General features: G+C 46.3%; 1 protein-coding gene across 15 annotated transcripts in view; it reads right to left on the bottom strand.

Annotated features, from left to right (window-relative positions):
* Positions 1-1,557: 1,557 nt before the first annotated feature.
* CFAP91 (cilia and flagella associated protein 91) overlaps positions 1,558-12,453 on the bottom strand; it is a 36,718-nt gene continuing 25,822 nt past the window's right edge. For 9 of the 15 annotated variants that reach the window (XM_083811776.1, XM_083811778.1, XM_083811768.1 and 6 more), the window contains 5 exons: positions 11,651-11,872; positions 10,415-10,563; positions 9,091-9,182; positions 5,785-5,988; positions 4,283-5,703 (listed from right to left, as the gene is read on the bottom strand). In XM_083811776.1, the coding sequence (XP_083667902.1) occupies positions 5,798-5,988; positions 9,091-9,182; positions 10,415-10,563; positions 11,651-11,872 (654 nt within the window). In that variant the 3' untranslated portion in view covers positions 4,283-5,703; positions 5,785-5,797. Of the gene's footprint in view, positions 3,401-4,282; positions 5,704-5,784; positions 5,989-6,247; positions 7,251-9,090; positions 9,183-10,414; positions 10,564-11,650; positions 11,873-12,453 lie in introns of those variants that run through there. The other 6 variants (XR_014575474.1, XR_014575475.1, XR_014575476.1 and 3 more) reach the window with 6 other exon arrangements.

The following is a 12,453-nucleotide window of genomic DNA, read 5'->3' as shown; positions in this document are numbered from 1 at the left end:
AAGGCTAGATGCAAGGTCATGTGACTGCTGCTTCAATAAAAACAAATTTATATTGCACAGAGGCTCCTCTTCCTTTGTTCCTGGGACGCGAGTGCACTCCGGGCCCGACGGAGCCCACCGGAGCCCACCGGCCTCCTGCGCCCATCGGCCGCGGCCTCCCAGTGGCCTCCGGTCCCCAGGGTGGCGGCTGAGGGGGTGACACGGTGGCGGGCCACCCCAGCTCCCCAGCGGGGGCAGTGGTCCTGTTCTGTGGTCTCTGGTGCTCTGGAGGGTTTCTAGGTGGCAGGGGACAAGGCCGGGACATCAGCTGCTGGGACCGGGGCTGCTCTGTTCGAGGGTGGCGTCAAGGGCGGCCCATCGCATCTCCAGGACATCGCTGTTTGGCCCGCAGCGCCTTGTTGGGTGAGTTCGTGTTGGTTTGAATTTTGTCATTTGTTGCAATCTTCAGCCATTTGGGGTCGTGGATAGTTGTCCTTGAGCACTTTGTAGATGCATGAGCTGGTGCACCGCGTCTTTTCTGAATTCCTGTCACCACAAATGCCCCTTGACGAGGACCAAGTCACCTTGTGACTTCCTACTGACTGGAAGGGCACCTTTAGCTCCTTTACTTCCTTCCAATCTTTCCCTCTGTACCTCCCCAATTGTTTTTAATACTTTCCTTAAGCAGTGGGTGCCAAAACTGGACAGAGATTTCCTATGAGTCCCCCCGGTGTCCAATGCAGACACTAGAAAACATTTCACCTAGTGCACCTCTGTGTCCTTACCTGAGGACTGCGTTCACCCTTCCGTGTGGAAGGCTGCAGTTGTCCATCGCTCTCTCCCACTGCAATCCCTGCAAACATTATCGATGGGACTTTTATAGTTTCTTCCCAATCGCTCTTTAAAAAGAAGTAATAGAAAACCTCAGTGTCAAGGACCAGGCCCTGCACGACCCTCCAGGGAACAGTCATTCTCTCACCATTCCTTGTCTGGAAATACTTTTCCAGGTTTACCTGTCCATAAAACGGGTTCAAGTCCACTTCCTTGTAGGCCATGACACCTTCAAATCCTTTTAGAAGCTAATTGAAACGCAAAGTGGCACCAAGCTGCTTGCATTACAGCAGTCTGCTCCATTGACATCGTCTGTATCAACCAAACTTCCAACCATTGAGGGTGAAATTAAAAGTCCAAGCCAAGGCCACCAGCAGTGGTTGTTATCAGGAAGGGGCAGCTTTCAGGCTGCTGGCGGTGGGGTCCGAATCCTGCCATGCCTTCCTTTTCCCTTCAGCGCCTTCTACACGTGTCCAAATCCCGTGCCAGGTGACAGTGCTCAGGACATTGGAAAACCCGGGTTGTTTGAGGGTATTTTTGCTAGCGACCCAAAGGGGATCATTGGTGTTATTTGTGGTGCTGCTGTTTGCTTGCAGTCTTGGGATGTAAAGGGGGCTCCCTAGGTGGGGAGACTTTGGACCATCCAAGTTGCACTCCTTTCCTCTCAAGATTTTTTTTCATGCATGGGAACAGGTTGGTCGATGGAAGCTGGTTCTGCTGGAGATGACAAATTTGGGGTCTGCACAGCAACGAAAGAAGGTTTGGGTAGAGGTGGGAAAATTATGTGGGCTGGTGGATTCGATAGGTGAGGGACCAGCATGGTTTTTGCAAAAGGCTTTAATTACAAGTGCTGGCTATTACTGACTCATAGGAAAAAAAAAAAAAAAAAGAGAGATTCATTGTTAGATCAGTCCTGCAGCAAGTTAAGGAGAGAGGAGTGAATGCAGCTCCACAATGCTGTGAGAACTGCTGCTTTCCAAATGCTAGAGAGGTAAAGCGGTGAGTGAGAAGATGCTGGCCAAACGGGATATTTAGGAGAGCGGAAGGGTGGGTGCTCTCACCATTTAGGGACGCAGAAGCACTGATGAAATATTTCAAGCCTCTCACTGCATCTGTATTCAGAGCACCAGTGTTGTTCACGCTCGGAGCTGACGTTGTCACCAAGAGCAACAGCACCGGCTCCTTGCTGCGCAGCTGCAGTTAGCTCGGTGCCATTGGCAGCGCAGGGAGCTCCCCGCGCTTCCTGCCTACACCCCGAGGATGAGGACGAGCATCCCCGCACCCAGCACTGACCAGGGAGCTCCAGGACAGGCCAGGAGAGCAGCGTACTGTGAAAGTCAGCAGAACTGGATGTGTTGAGTCCCGGGTGGCGGGACGAGGGCTGGGCCATGCAGCGGCCTCTCCTCCCTAGGCTTCAGCATGAACGCTTCACACCGGACCCCTGAGATTTTATTTCGAGATTTTATTTTTATAAAATTTAATATTTTTTTTATTTAATGCCTGTTGGCATTTCATGTGCAGCCTTTCTGTTTCAGAAGGCGGGAGAGAGGCACCCCTTCAGGCCGCTGTGTGCCTACTGGTTTCAGCACTGAAGAGCGGTCCCAGGCAGATTGACTTTACTAGTCTGGCTGTACGCCTTGTCCCAGGAAGCTAGCATTTACGGCAGAACAATTCCTGCATCCCTGGTGGGGTGGAGTGCACAGGTATGAACCCACAGCTCTTCTTCCAAGCCCAGAGCCGGCTCTGGAGGCACCAACGTGAGGAAGCTGGCGGATGCTGAGCAGATACCGACACCGCTCAGGACAGCGCAGGGAGCGCTGCGTGAGCAGGGTTTGGGCTGAAGGAGGGAGACAGGACGGGGAGGAGGGGTTAGTGGTAACAGCACACTTGGACCTTGCTAAAAGCCTTTGGCATGGGAGAACCACACTCGTAGGGTTATGCTTCCCCCAGTTGTGAGAGGGCTGAACCGAGCCCAACAATGCAGCAGGTAAAGCCTGAGTGATTGTGAGACCAGGAGCAGAGAAAACAGCAGTGCTCAGAGAGTGGCAGGAGCACGCTCTTTTAACAGCAGCAACTTTGTGATGGTCGTGTTGCTTTTAAAGGAGGCAGGAGAGAGAGAGGAGTAGGGGTTTGTTGTGTTTCTACGCTGACAAAAATGAAGAGATAGTATGTGTCTGGGGAAAAAGGTGTGCTGGCTTCACGTTATCCTATAAATAGTGCTTTTTGCTGGTCAGAACTGTAGTTACTGCAAAAGGATCTCCTCATTCCGCACGGCAAGAGCCGTATCAGCAGGGAAGACCCGAGCCAGTCTGCATTCATTCTTTTACTCCAAAGAGACCGATTTTTAGCCATTCTCAGCCCCCTGCGAGCTGACCCCAGAGGCTACGTTTTGCCCGCTCCCCCTCGGTTCAGCCGGGCTCCCACACCTGTCAGGATGCAGAAGCAGGCAGGCTCCCGGTGGGCAGCTGCTGAAAGAAAAGCAGGACGAGCAGAATTTCCCCAGTGTTTCCACTTTATTGGTGCAGCCCTGGAGGCATCTGCTGTGTTTGTTTCGGATCCGGGCTCCTCCCCAGGGTTGTTCTCGTTCCTGCTAGGAGGGAATAGTGCATTCTTGTGCTGTTGATTTATGATCCCAATTCCCTCTCACTGTGCTCATTTCTTCCTCAAAGCACATTCTGCAAAGCCTGGAAAAGCCCGCACATGACAATTGAAAGCAGTTTCCCGCAGGAACCCTGCCATGGCCTTCAGTCTATATGCAACGCAATGTCATGTGGAAGAGATGGCTTTACCCTGACAGTGTCCCTTAAATCATAACAGGAGCCAAGACATTTATAGCTCAGCCTGTGCATAGCACCCAGAGTCCCCTGCCCTCTCGCTGTCGGGCAGAGGGCTGTCTCCCTGGAGAAGACCAGGACGCTGCAACCCACGTTCGTTCCCACACCTGTTAGAATACTTCTTATCTTTTTAAAACCACGTCAGACTGTGCAGTAAGCCACCAGGAGGATATTTATTTCTGCATGCAACCTCAGAAATACAGAAAATGCTTCACTGGATTGGTCTTCCTGTTCTACTCTTGCTGCATCAAGTTTTCCATGTCTCTCTTGTTACATTGGATCTTGTGATTCATGTTATCCCCTCTCTTTCAACCAGGCTAAATTTGTCCAAGGTGGCCTGAGGCAAAAGAGCCAGTACCCTACACAGCTTCTCCTCCCACGCTGCGGAGAGTTTCTTTTTATGTTTCTGCATTTGCTACCTTCACTTCTAGCGACTAGCTAGGTATGCCGGAGGCATTTTCCCAAATCCCCCAGACCTACCAGGCTCATCCTCACAGAATCCTAACCAAAACTCACCTCCCATCTCTGACTCCTGCTGGATTTTGCAACATTTGGAGAGGCTGCCTGCCCCCACCAGTCATCCAGTGCCCCTGGTTCAGTGACCGAGAGCCCAGCGATGGTTTCATGGCACAGTTCTGTTTCCTCTCCCCAGTTCTCATTTACAGCTCAGGGGAATACAGGGGTATTCAGACTGTTGTTTTTTTTTCTTCTATCTGACCCTTGCCCCCCTAGTCCACAAAACAAATGTGATGCACGTTTTTTCCCCGGAATGCCCTAGTGAGCCTGAATTTTTGAGCAGCTGCTGGTTTCTGTTTTTTGAAGGACCAGAGCTATGTTCAGAATTAGCTAGCTGGACTACACCCGAAGCTTTACAGACCCCACACAAAGCAGGGGCTATCAGTTTCAGAGAAATGATGGAAGTACACAGATATCAGCCTGTTATCACATTAGCATTGAGAGCTAACACTGCTATTTATTGCATGAGTTGTAGCCAGAGCATCAGTGAGTAAGCATTTTGGGTGTTTAGTTGTGGCCATGCCTGCCCCTCCAAAAACTGATGCATTTGATGTTGGTATTGGCGTAAATGTACCTTTGAGATGCTAAACCCACAGACCTGAGGAATTTTGACAGGTGAGTACTTGAGAGCTGAGCAAGTCCCTGACAGCTCTCTGATCAGATGCACTGCGCTTGTCTGCAGCCTGCTGGTTTCTGACATCCTGAGCTGGAGCACCCCCATGCTTGCAAACAAGGCAAAGCCAGCATCCTCTCTGCATAGCCCCCTGGAGACGGAAAGCCAGAGTGACTAATGCTGTTCTAAGAAATAAGATTCTTTCCAGAATTGTTCTCCTTCGGGATAAGAAAAAGCAAAAAGAGGTCAGCCCAAAGAGCAAAATCTTTGAAAAAGCCATAAGCACTGGTTAATGGGTCCTTCACCCAAGGTACACCAGCCCCAGTGTCATTCTGCTGTCACCTAGCTTTGGTTATTAGTGACAGACACTGCCTGGTTGGCAGGAACCACTCTACTGAGGGCAAGAGCACCTTTTCTTTATGTGACGGCGAGCTATGTGAGAAGAGGATGCAAGCCCTGACCCCCATTAGTAGCTTGTCAAGGACAGTTTTCGTTCACCTATAATGCTTATCAATAGTGGTGCTCAAACAGCAATCCACTCTTTGCTTTACTCCACTAAGGAAATCAGTGGGACGTGCTTGAGAAAAGACTCCCTGTACAGTCTCAATGCAAAATTTCCCACTGCTGGAACATTTTTTCATTTAATGTTATTGATAAAAGGAAATACCATCAAAAGCTCGGGTGCAGATCTCTGTTGGCCTGTGGCAGGAAGACAAACAAGGAGTGCTAACACTGGTCTCTCACTCAAGCTTCTCTTAATAATTAGAAGAGGAGAATTAGCTTACGAGGTCCAGAGCTAGTTGGGGGGCTGGGCTTGGACTGGGGCTGCCACACTGAAATGTACAGAGCGTGGTTCCAGGACAATATTGCTGGTGGGCAGCAGGAGGCACAGACCAAAGAAGAGAGAGGTGCTTTTGCATTCTGGATGCCCTGTAAAAAAGCAAATATAATGCGCTTCCCTCTCTTTCACCATATTCTGAGCTCAGGTCACAGAAAGGAAGGGAAACTCACCTTGCTTGTGTCTCTAGGAGGCTGTGCCATCCTTGTCTGACCCATCAGAAGGGCTCAGACCACCACCTGTCCCAGCTGGAGGATCTCCCTCTATCCTGCTGGCAGACGTCTCCTGATGTAGTGCTGGATCAGCCAATAACTCTTCTGTGCTTCTGTGGATTATCTGATGAGCAGCATAGATGTGCTTTCTTTGGGACTGCCTCACTGTGCATAAAAAGAGGTAAGGCTTTTACTGGGAAATATACTGCAAAGCGTTCTCTGTAGGGGAGATGGGAGGGGTAGCTCTTAGCCTTTCTGCAGCTACGGAAAAGCCTGTTTCAGGAAAAAATAACGCCCTGCTAACTTTGGCTGAAAGCGTTCTACTGCCACCTAATAGCAGCAACCAACTTTGCATTTCACTTTGAAGATGAGCTCCCCACCCCCCCCCAGTGTAAAGCACTGTGCAAGTGTTTCCTTTTCCAGCTTAGGGCATAACTGCTCAGGTTATCAGGCTTTAAATTAACTTCTTTCAGTGTCTATTAATTGTAGCAGGTTTCTAGAAGACTACAGCTGAAATCTGTTCTCTCCTGTGTTATGATTTTGCCTGTACTGAGAAAGAGTTCAAGTTAGACCTGGAGACAGCACAGATTCGTTAAGCCATCTGCCTTATCATCTCCCTTTTGCTACTGCAGGATTGTTCTTTACTGTGTTTTATGTTTTTCAGCCAATCTAATTTGTATATATTTCCAGCCCACCTCTTGGGAAACAATTACCCAAGCTAAATCATTGACCCCACAATTCTCTTCATTTCTCTTTACTCTTCTTGTTCCCTCTTTCTCCCTCCAGATTTGAGATGCTGCTAAATAATCAGGGGGATTGAAATACAGCGTACTTGTAGGAGGACATGGGGAATGTTTCAGGAATGAGCTCCGTGGTTGTCATCGTGCCGCTTCCCTGAAAAAGCCCAAGACTTCCTTGTTTTGGTCTGTTTGCATTGTAAGGCTCAGCTGTACTTTAACTGTGACACTGAACCTCTGGTGTCCTGCATGCTCTCACTGTGACTGTTCAGAGAGCCCACACTTGCTGACCCAGTTGCTCAATGTTTCTAACCCAGCCTGTTTACGTTTATCCATCTTCCAGGTCCATTTCATTGACCATGAACACAACTGGATCTAACTTGCATCCGATAAGCCGACCGTCACCAGCCAGCTCTCGATTCCCAGGAGAGCTTCCTCTGTCCAAGGCATTTTGGCTCCAGCTGTGTATGCGCGTACTGCATGAACTATATCAGGAATACTCTCCTGGTATTGCTGCAGTCTGTTCCTCCATTCGCAGTGAATTCCATCTAAAAAGAGGGCTCAAACTGCTGGGTGAGTTTTGTCCTTTTAAAAGCAAGTTTTCTCACATCAGCACTTCGACATCCAGTGAGGTAGGGTTCAGAAGTGAGCTGCAAAGGTGTCTCAGGATGAGCCAGTATTGGGCAATTCCTGCTTTTATGCATAGGAACAGGAGAAAGAAAGGGGAAAAGAGAGAAGAGTCTAGGTAACAGCAAAACAGAGATACTTAAGGGAAAGCTAAAGTGTAGGCAAAGACTGAACATGGAGGCCCTCAGATCTTTGTTACACAAATAAACTTGCTCCTCTGGCAGGCCAGAGAACTGTGCTCTCAGATCACTCCCTGCTACTTCCAAGGAAGGTGTGTGCTCAAGAATGTGCCAGCTTGATAAAACACACAGTTTCATAATGAATAATCTGGCTCACTACAGGGAAAGCTTTAAAAGCTGCCACAGAAATGCAATAAACTGATGGGCTCCTGAGATCTAATGACATTCTTTGATAATATTCCCTTTGGATTTGTACGGAATAGTTACTGATTCTGCTCCTTCGAAGGTCTCACTGTGCAGGAGATTTATGGCAGGGCCTGTTCATCAGAGAATACATTTGGTATCATTCAGCTAGCTCTTGTGATGGCTTCTGTCACAAGAATACTGTGGCAAATTTCACCTGAACACATTTGAAGGAGCTCTTGTACTTTATCACCTATTGTTCTTGCTCTTCTTTTAGACTCCATTTTAATTTTGCCTGTATCTAGCTCTCCTTTCCAGGCAGATCCACTCTAGCTGTCTCATATTTTGAACATTTTTTTCCTCTGCAGCTTGGGAGCACTTATGGGGTGCTTTGTCCATCAGCTGCTGTTGTATTTAAGCACAGTATGTATTCCCTTCCGTGATGGTAGCTCTGTATGTCCAGAATCACATGCCATCTCTGCGTGGCCTGCTCTCGTTTCTGGCAGGCTAACCTGTGTGTGTTAGTACCTGAGCTGCAGGCTTCATTGACTAAAATGACATCATCCTGCTTTGGTAGGCTTGCAGAAGCAAGGCTGAGGAGAAGAGAGCTGATTTAAGCTTACACAGAATTGCCAGCTGCTGAATAGATACTGTTGTTCTGATAAATACACAAACCAGGAAGAAAGAGGTTTGCACAATTCATTGGTGACAAAAAGTGTTTGCATGATTTGTATTTTCATTATAAAAAAAAAAAAAAACAATAAATTGAGTGCCTTTGTTCTCAAGTCAGAGAAGTATAATAAGGCAAGGACCACTTCAGACTCTGCAGTGATACAACTGCTTTTCATAAGTTATATCCACTTTGACTGGTTTAGTCACAGTCTTCTGAGTATGCTGGTTAGTGGAAGCCTCTGAGTTAAAAGCAGCCATCCATTCATGATCCTCTATATAATACATGGGTTTCCAGTGTCTTCCCCTCTCTATTTTGACAGCTACTATTCCATTTTGACTAAACAGAAATAGTCTTTACAATTGCAAAATTATCTCCTTAAAACTTGACACTATAGCCGACTCTAAAACCTTATTTTTGATTCTAGTTCTCAACCAACCGGGGGAAAAAGCATGGGAAAGCATGTAATCTTCCTTTCACAGATGGAATACATTTAAGTAATCTGCTTGGTAAAGAATTCTACAGATTTTACAAATTGCCATATTATAGACAATTTGCAACCATGCTACACTTACAGACTTTTTTCAGTTTGTTTTTTGAAGGTACAATGGATTTTTTTTCAACACATGTACTTTTATTGTTGCAGTTACATCAAATTGCATCAGATCTGAATTCAGGCCATCATTTTAAAAGACTAAAGCCCATGAGAAATCGGTGAAAAAGGATCAGAGGACTTAACTTTCTAACTGCAGAGTGCAAAAGAAGTATCTCAGAGAACTGAGATAACCCTTCGCACTGCATTTTTCCTTTCAGTGAGCTAAAGTGAGGAGGCTGAAGCAGTTGGAGAACAGCATAAAACTGGACTCCTTACCTTTTTCTCTGATAGAGGTTTTCTCAATCTCTGGGATCAGGAAAGCATAAACCAGCTCTGCTACAATCTCTTCTGACTGTAGGTGAGTTCGACTAAAGAACAGATACATAGAGTGATATTAGTATTTTATAATTTTCTTTCCAGATTACCTCTGCAAACACACAACTCCCTTGTAAATATTCTCACTATTTTCAAGTGAGTGCATTGTCATGGCAGTAATTGTCAGCTGAGTCTCTGTTTATCCTATAAACTGGTGCACTGCGATGACAGTGTGACTATTGTCCTCTGCATTGCACTGCCAATGTGTTCAATACTGCAATGGGAAAGCAGTATTTCTGGGGATAAGATCACCCTAGACTCCTCATCCTCCAAGGTATTTAGGAGCCCAGCTCTCACAGATGACAAACTGAGTTAGACACACACATAGCTCCAAGGATTTGGGTCTTTCACAATTTAGTTTTTGGCCCTTTGCTGAGTTTGCTAAATTCTTCCCTTTTGTGACTTTGCATTTGGCTGGTCCCCATGTTCTTTTCCATGCCAGTGTTTGGTGGGTTCCCAACTGGCCCAAGGGCTGCATGCATTATCTACGCTTCATTCTCCCCAAGGATTTCAACATTCTGGTTGTATTCATCTAGTTACAAAATACACAGCTGCTGTACCAGAGGAGAGTCACTGTGTCATTGGGATTTTTATGGCTCAGTTCCAAAAAAAAGAGCATAGAAACTGAATCGGAGGTTTGGCAGGTCCTAAAAAGTATTCACTGCTAATGCCCCAGCCAAACACAAGACTGTGGTGTTCTCAACAAGTTACTCTACCCAGAGCGCTTTGTCAGGCAGCCATCAATATGACTGACCCCCATGGAAATTGGCAGTTTCTTAAAGAACAGCCACCCCAGAATGAGACTGCTGTACAGCTGTATCTTTAGCATCTCTTTCAAACTGATTTTCTGTAGTACTGTAAATAAATGAAAAGACTAGTATGAATGGGGTATTGCTTTAGGCAGTTCCCAGATTCACTTAAAGCTCAGTCACAGCATCACATTGGCATGGAGAAGTCTAAAAAGGGTGATTCACAGATCCCACAAGAGATTTGCAAAGGGAGTCTGGCGCATGCTGTATAGAAATAAAGCTCTGATGGATTTATATGTGTGTACCAGATAGTAATGGTGTGGTTCCCATACAGCAGTCACACTAAAGAGGTGGTCATGAACAGTATTGCTCTACCCTTCCTATGTCTTAAATTATACATGTACCCACAGATGCAGATAGTTAGGCAGGTTCTACACTGCTACAAGTGGCCTCCAATGTGCCTTTTAAGAACATACCAACTTTCCATTTCATAAGCAATGTCATTGATTTCTACGGCCATTCTCTGAATCTCTTCCCTGGCTTGTTCTTCAGCTGTGTTCTCCATGGCACTCAGGATAATGTCTTCCAAGTAGGAGTCAATAGTGCTCTGCTGCACATTCACCACCTGGAACAAAACACCAAGCTGTTATTCTTACTGCCTACTGATTTGCTAAGAGGATGGAACCAGATTTCTGGAGAAATAAGAACAACAGGTTTTCACCAGATGCTCTTAATTTCAGGCCGACCAGCCTGAGGTTTGGTTTCAGAGGTGCTTTCTGTGAAGAATAACTTGTGTAAAAGCCTCTTCTCTCATCACTCTATCTGAGAACAAACTCAGAAACAAGTTCAGGAAGGAACCAGTGTGAGATACAAAACTTATCTGCAGATACAATTCTTCTGCAGCAGGTTAATCCTATAGCAGTTGCTTCTTCATTTCTCATGAACAACAGCTGCCAAATGACAATTGTCATTATTGGCTTCAGTAAATTAATCAGCTTTCATTTAAGCTGGAGGAAAAAACATTCATCAAGCCAGATAAAGTAGCAAGAATAAAACCAAGGTAAAATTATTGGTTTCCTTACATTGGATGTAGAGCAGAGATTCTAGAAATAGGTATTTTCTTTCTGCTAGTATTAAGGACCTAAGCTTACTGCATTTTGACCCACCTTGCTTGCCACTCAGAGAAACAGAAAAGAGGAAAAGATAAAATTAAAAGAAAAATAAATGTGATTTCAGACTCTCCTGGTATTAACCTCCTCCCACAAAGTTTGAAAATTATTGGTTTAGTCAATTAGGCTCCCACTCATTCTTTTCAGCTGGGAGAAATAGGCTTCATGCAGCCAGGAGCTAGGGAATAGGAGCAGGACTATTCAGCAGTTACGGAATAGGGTAATCTCAGGACTAATTTCTGGACTTCACAGTTATGTTATCCATTATCATTGCTTCAAAACAATTCATCTTATGGTACCCATTGTTATTGCAGTCCACTTCTGCACGGTGAAATCTTTCCAAAAACTTGTTTAAAGGCACCCTTCCTGGGAGAGCACCCAACAGCTCTGCTGGGCAGACCAAGTTGTGACAAAACACTAATCCTAAAGATGAGTTAGGAGCATCAGTGACAACTGAAGCACTTCCCTTCCATCCAGACCTTCCCACAAGCAGCAGGTAGTTCCCACAGGCTGCCCGCTGTCCCACCAGTCTCCTTCTCTTGCCTGTCTGAAAATCTCATCTTCCTCCTGCCGACGCCTCTCTTCCACCTGACGGCGTCCGCTCTCTTCCGCCTCCCGCATCCGCCTCTGCCTCTCAGCCAGCATGACAAAAGCGTGGATCTTCCGCTCTTCCTGCAGCCTCAACAGCTCTTTGGACAGGAAATCAAACATGTTTGCCAGTGCCCTTCCTTCTTCCTGGGCCAAGCGGCTTTCCATTGATGACAGCTTTAAAAAAAAATGCAAAGAATTGCGTTACAAACCTCAGGAATGTTTCTCCGAGTCCCAGGACTGCCACAGGCATGTGAAACAGCTCTGCAACATCCCCTCACACCAATCGTGGGGAGTTTTGCATTCTTGTTTTACATGCACAGGCTTGGATTCTGCATAATGTAATGTTCCTGCATACACGCTCTGCTAGCATAAAGGGGCCAAAAATTGGCCAGTATGGGGATAGGCCTGATCCTGTTGCACTGGGACAAGCAGCTGCCTCTCTTGAGTGAGTGGGAGGAGATAAAACACTAGATGCACTGTATTCCTGCTATTATGAGCTGCTTTTTTTGTCTGTGGGTATAATCAGAATAGTCACTGAGGCCATCTTTTTGTTACTGGGGAACTGCTCCACTTCCCAGACCATGAAAGGGGAGGTACAAAAGTGACAATGAAATGATTTCAACCACATATCCTTCATCCTTCCGTGCTAAGCTTAGCTAGACCAGAATAGAAAAATAGGATCATAAGTGGCAAATACAGTTTCTAACATCTGGAAAGTAAAGCCTCAATTCTTATGACTAGGGAGCTTGAGTAAA

Source organism: Anser anser, assembly GCF_964211835.1.
Source record: "Anser anser genome assembly, chromosome: 1".
Classification (NCBI taxonomy): Eukaryota; Metazoa; Chordata; class Aves; order Anseriformes; family Anatidae; genus Anser; species Anser anser.
This window is presented reverse-complemented; position numbering and strand designations above follow the sequence as displayed.